This window comes from Pteropus alecto, unplaced genomic scaffold (assembly GCF_000325575.1).
Source record: "Pteropus alecto unplaced genomic scaffold, ASM32557v1 scaffold313, whole genome shotgun sequence".
NCBI classification, from domain to species: Eukaryota; Metazoa; Chordata; class Mammalia; order Chiroptera; family Pteropodidae; genus Pteropus; species Pteropus alecto.
The window spans coordinates 1,552,420-1,558,741 of NW_006434832.1; the positions used below are offsets into that span (position 1 = coordinate 1,552,420).

A 6,322-nucleotide genomic window follows, 5' to 3' on the forward strand; every position below is an offset into this window, starting at 1 on the left:
AACTGCTGTGATTCATCCATTGATATGGCGGTGTCAGCGTCCTGTGAAAGAAACGCAGGCACTTGATTAACTTTGCTCGCTGGTCAGCTCCTGAGGTCCCACCGCGTCTGACTGCTCTGCCTTTTGACCAAGGCCAAGCCAGAAGAACAGCCAGAGGGAATGGTGCAAGAATTGGAGGAACCTAATAGAGAAGAAAAGCAAAGATCTGGGGTGGCCTCTGTTCACTTTCCTCAGACTATTACTCTCCAGACAAGTTCCGCTACACGTTTTAATTCCTGCCTCTGTATCATTGCCCACACTTAGGAAAAATTCTATTCCTTTAAAACCTCACCAGGCTTCTCCAAAAGGCTTTCTCTGACTACTCACTAACCTAGCTTGTTCCAAATGTTCCTTTACTTCATTTTCCCTTAATAAAATATTAAACGTTTGCTTTTGTTCTTTAGCTTTTTAAACTATAACTTATCCCTCCAATTAGACTGAGACTAAGGATATGAAGAAACTGTGCTTTCTGTTGAAGGCCTCATGGTGTTCAGATGGACTATTCTCCTAAGCAGGCAAGAAAAATGTACACAAAAGACTGGAGACAAAAACTAATACTGATCGAGTACTTTCCACTTTGCATGCTGATCACCCTAAACTCATTTAATCCTCATTCTAACCTTACGAGGCAATGACTATATTATCCCCATTTTAGAGATGAAGAAACCGAAGCCCAAACAGGTGGAATAAGTAGTTCAAGATCTCACAGAGCTGGTAAGAAGTCCGGCAGGGCATGAACCCCAGTACTGAGCACAGAGCCTGCTCTCTTACCCATCATGTCAGGAGAAACACCAAGACCAATCAATCCTACGCTCTAACTTTACACTGAAAAGTGGACTGTACACAGAAACAAGTCATGACCAGCCATGATACTGTTCTCTTTCCCGCCTCCTGATGATCACAAATTCTTCTGCCGACCAAGGCCATTTTTACCGCTTTTCATCATCACAAAGAGGTTAAACCTCCTTTACTTTGCTGCTCAAGTTGAAACTCATTTTTCATGCATACATCTTCAATCCCCCTTGATAATACAGGAGTTTCTCACAGGAAAGAATCATACCTTCCGAATTTTTCACATACTTTATTCTCAGCACCTTAAATACTGTTCTGCATACAGCTAATGCTCACTGAGTCAAAAGACTTTGGCGTTTAAATGAGCCAGTCAGATTTCTCTTTGTTTATTTGGCAAGCATTTATTGAATGCCTTTTATATACAAATCTTTCTTACCTTTCCACCTGAAAGGATACAGATGATGGGCCATTATTTCTCAGAAAAATGTATGATAGCTCCAGATCACAGAATAATGATGAAGTTCATTCGGCAAGTCAATTTTTATTAAGGGCCCACTGTATGCAAAGTATCACACCAGGCTGTTTAAGACACAAAATAATTCTGAGCTATCATCTCTAGCCTAAAAAAGGCCTGAATAACCAATGCCATAAAAATCAAAAGCCCACACAACATCTTTTAGTGTGTCGTATAGTTCATTATGCTTCTGAAAGTTGGCTATGCTTACCACTATACTACCTCTACGTCTTCATCGCACTTTTGAATTGTTGTTAATCATTGTTACCTGACTGCTTACTCTAGAGAAACTATGGGGACGTGTTCTGAAACACTTGGGGAAATTTGCTGCAAGTGTGGACACAGAAAAGAGTTAAATATCTGCAAAGTGGAAACTGATTTGAATTCTGATGGCAGACTTAGAAAGCTAAGTCTTTAGAAAATAATGTCTCTATAAAAGAGAAAAACAAACCAAAACACAAAAACGAAAGCAAACAAAACCCCAAACCCACCTTACTTGCTGGAATATATTATGCAGGACACCTAAAAGGCTGGTACGTAGAAAATTATCCTATTGAGACCGAAGGGCAGGGACAAGGGTGTTCTACAAAACCAAACATGCAAACCTACAGGCCACTTTCAAACAGGCTCAAATCAAGCAATCCATCGAAAACAAAATACTTGTTAACAAATTCCCTCGAATTACTGCTCAGACCAGGGACAAAAACATTTTAATGCATCTGACACTGGAACCACACACATACACAGCATAATGGCAATCGCCTCAAGGCAGCTTTGAAATGCTGCCCTCACTACAAATGGTCTAAGTTCTAATCATCTGTCTCTATCTGATCGGAAAAAACTTTTCCAACATGTCAACTGCGACCTCTCTGCATCTGACCAGTCGAACCAGGTAATTTTCACCTCTGCCCCTTCCCTCAAGTTAACTGCTTCCTCTTCAGGTTTCTGTGTCAGAAAAAGAGAGTCCCCATCTAGCTACAGTCTCTGTGGCAATGCACAAAGTCCACGTCAGTTAGTCTCCTCCTCCTCAGTCTGCTTCAGACACCCCCTGAAAGGATGAAGCTCAGAGACCTGAGCCAGTTCTAACGAGCTGTCAAGTACCTGCAGACCCCCCCACAGGCGCCTGGCTTACATTAGTGGTGAAGGGACGGGACAGAAGCTCCTCTCGCTGTCTCTCCTGATGTTCCCTTGTGTATCTCCGATGCTGGAAGTTTCTGAGAGCACTCTGCAGGTGCTGGACATCATACTTTAACTGGTCAACACGACTGGAATTGATAGAGAGAGAGATTACATTCCAGGAACCCAGGACAGCACAATTTGAGGTGGCCAGGAAAGAAGACATTTCCTTATTTCTCCCTGTACCACTCCATGCTATTCCCCCTCTCCCCCAATAATCTGATTTTGATCAATGATGTTGAAAATAAATAAGTAGCCTGTGGTTAGAGGAGGGCTGCAGCACACGAGATTCCAGCAGCTTTACTTAAATACCTGCTGGTCTCTGATTCTGGATGCATGACAGGGAACAGGTGACAGGAAGCAGGTCTGATGACCTCTTCCTGACCTTCTATGGATTCTATAGCTCTCCTGGAAGAAGCCCAAGGGCATCTTTGGAATAAAGCATCAACAAAGTTTCATAAAACTTTTGGGAGCAGGGGCTGGGGTGAAGATGGTGAGAGTGGTTTCATTTTAATTTCATGGGGGAATATCAAACATTAGATCAGTATTTCGTTACAAACAGGCTGATTGAAGTGATTAAGAGTAAGATTCATTTCAACCCAAGAATGTAGTGGGAATCAAGGGGCAGAGTAACCCCCTGGTAGCTTTAGGCTTAAAGTGGCCATGGATCTGGTCAGAAAAGCAGTACTGGAGGCAGAATTTCAAAATGACACCAATGAGGTAAGGAGACAGAAGACTTCGGAGCCACTAACCTCACAGACTTTACTTTGATAGTTTTACTCAAATAAAAGTGTGCCCTTTATGGGGACTTTATGTTTGCACAGTCTCAGTTTTTCAGTGTATAAATGGATTTTTAGACTATTTTATAGTTTCCCTGGGAGAAAGGCCTGTCTTGGGGCCTGGGGTGTCAGAGCACTCACAGTTTAGCATTCTGTCTTTTGTTAGGGGGCTCCTTGCTGGACAAAATCTCCAGACGTTCTAGATGGCTGAATATCTGGTCTATGCTTGCTTGGATTTCATTTTCTACTACTGCACAAAAAAGAAAAAAGAATAATTGCTGGAAAAGAGATAGTGAACTTAAATTAGAATGATAAATCAAACACCTTTTTTCCATATCCAATAGACTCAAAAATATGTATTTCAAAAGGAAAAAAAATACATACACTAATGAATAATGGGGGGAAAATCAAGTTATACTAATTGACTGTAAATTTTGTTTCAAATATGTATATATGTGTATATATATATATAACTATTAATGCCACAACTATGCCAATTTTTTAAAAATCTGAGTGTAAATCTGTAGAATTCAATCTCTTGCCTTTAGAAAATAAAATGAACATTTGTGTCCAAATAAAATTTTTAAGCAAAATGAAGTATTTTCTGATACAGAACGAGGTCTCTTTTCCTTTGAGATTCTTCTCAGGTATGGATTATAAATATAAAAAGACTGCCTATTCAATTCCCTACAGTAATGTGGTTTTAAAAAAAGCACAAAGGGGAAGATTAGTAATTGAAACACAGAGAAGAGCTCCCTTAAGGCTTTCCATAAAATGGGTGGGCTGATGTTACAGTGCCAAAAATAGACCAAATATCAGTAGGAAAGGCCCAGGAAAGAATCCGCAGAGGTAAAGATATGATAAATACAGTCATTTTCCTTATCTTTTGTGATAAACAGTCAAAATGACCTCTTTTCCATTTCTAATCATGTAACAACGAGTGTTGGGAAGGCAAACAAAGTCCACGGACAGAAACTAAACTGTGCACAAAAGAAGGCATCCAGATTGCTTCTTGCCCCATAAAGAAAAGCCAGCAATGTCACCTTCTTAGATTAGCCAACAAATACAGATTAGAGCAAGGTGGGGCACAGAAGCGAGAGAAGAGGTGCCTTTGAAAGGAGACAGAAGAAATGGCTTGGTGAGAGCCAAGCAGTGAGGTGAAGACAGTTCCTGCAGTGTGTGGGTAACCAGTTGTATGTGCACAACCGACTCAGAAAAAGGACCTTTTCTTATAATAGAGAAGAAACTAAAAAAACACAACGCAGCACTCTTCTCAAAAGAAATTGTGGTGTGGGAACTAAGCTAATTAATACTGCTATTCGTTTCTGAATAATCCTCCTGAAAAGCCACAGTTCTCAGCTCAGAAGCAATGACCAATTCCAGTTAAACATCTCTGACTTTTTATGGAGCAAATTCCTCTAAGGACGAGGTAATTAGATTAAGACAGATGGAGGGGAGAACTTCCACTCCCACAGGGCCATGTCAGGTTGAGTGGAGGGGTAATGGGGGATGAGACTGGTGGGATTCCAAAAGGCACAATCAGGGAAATCAGTGACTGTGCCATGGGGTTTTCTGCACCCTAACAACACGACTCATTCCACACTGAATCATTAAGCCCCCGAGGCAGAAATGCAGCCAGGAAATCCAGCCCATTAGCACCATGTCATCAGAGAAAGGACTCTGGTCCCCATAGTTAATTACTCACAGTGCACAGACTGCTTGTCTGCCGTCTCCAGGCGTCCCATGTGAGACTGGATCTCGTGGACCTGCCTATCAAAGGAAGAGGGAGGAAATTAGTGCGACAGGAGTAATCAACAGTGCTTCAGTCAGGAAAGACAAATTTTCTGATGCCAACATGTAACTGATTTAAACTGACAGCATCACTTAACTGTAAAATGTGTTATGTGGCACTTTAGGCCACATGTTTTGGCATGGTTTATAATATTTTAACATTAATAATAATAATAATACTGACAGGCAACATGAGTGCTTACCACATCTGAAACATTCTGCAAAGTCAATAATAATACTGACAGGCAACATAATGAGTGCTTACCACATCTGAAACATTCTGCAAAGTCAATAACCCTATGAGGAAAGTACTATTACCATTCTCATTTTATAACTGAAGTCCAGCAAGGTTATGTGACTTGTTCAAGGATACATAGCAAAAGATAAACCTTGATCTGGACCCAGCCAATCCCACTCTCTGTTGTTTGACCCAACATGCTGAACACTGGTCTGTACCAGGGAGTCAAAGGGCAAGAGAGATATAATCCTTGTCCTTAAGAAACAATGTAATTAGGAGTGACAGGCCAGAAAGACAAGAAAAGTCCCATGAAGATTTAAGAGAACAGTAACATATATAAGCAAGTGTAAACAAACAGAAAGCTGAGGAGCTAAGCACAGTGGTGCCAAGGAAAGACAAGTGAACAAAAGGGCTGGGGTTGAGAAGAGTAAGCCGGAGGAAGTTTTGTGGGTGAAGGGAGTTCTGAGCATCATTTTGAAGGGAGACATGATTTGGCGAAGGAAGATAAGAAAATGATATGCAAAAAGGTATGTAAGGCATGTCATGAGGATTATAAGCAGGCTGGCCTGTCTGAAAGAGAGTCAGAGTCAAAGGGGAGAAGGGGATGGGCGATTAGTTGGAGGAAACCACTGGAGGAAGGCCCTCAAAGATAGGAATCTCCTGCCGGGTAAACATCTTTCCCTGGAAATGAGGCAACTGCCATCTCAATGGAAATGTAACATTGTACCCTGGACCTCTGGCATGGTCCCAGGCATCGGGCCCCTAGAGCATTCCCTGGAGGCTCCTCAGGGCTTGGCCAAGGTCACCCTCAGAACCGTTCCTTGTGGCCCCTGGGATTAGTCCTTGGAATTCTGCTTATGCTACCCCCAACAACTGCCTCCTGGTGCTTACAGCCTCTCTATGTTAGAGCCACATGGAAGGGGCCGGCTGAGTTCTTATATCATCTCCACCTCTTGAGTGAAAGGTCTGCAATCACTTTCTGCCATAAGCCCC

General features: G+C 41.9%; 1 protein-coding gene across 4 annotated transcripts in view; it reads right to left on the bottom strand.

Moving 5' to 3' along the window:
* The window catches only part of GOSR2 (golgi SNAP receptor complex member 2), a 20,349-nt gene that overhangs the window by 6,220 nt on the left and 7,807 nt on the right, over positions 1-6,322 (bottom strand). For 2 of the 4 annotated variants that reach the window (XM_025045632.1, XM_025045633.1), the window contains exons 2-4: positions 5,006-5,070; positions 3,442-3,547; positions 2,478-2,610 (exon numbers count right to left, since the gene is read on the bottom strand). In XM_025045632.1, the coding sequence (XP_024901400.1) occupies positions 2,478-2,610; positions 3,442-3,547; positions 5,006-5,070 (304 nt within the window). Of the gene's footprint in view, positions 1-2,477; positions 2,611-3,441; positions 3,551-5,005; positions 5,071-6,322 lie in introns of all 4 variants that reach the window. The other 2 variants (XM_015588070.2, XM_015588071.2) reach the window with 1 other exon arrangement.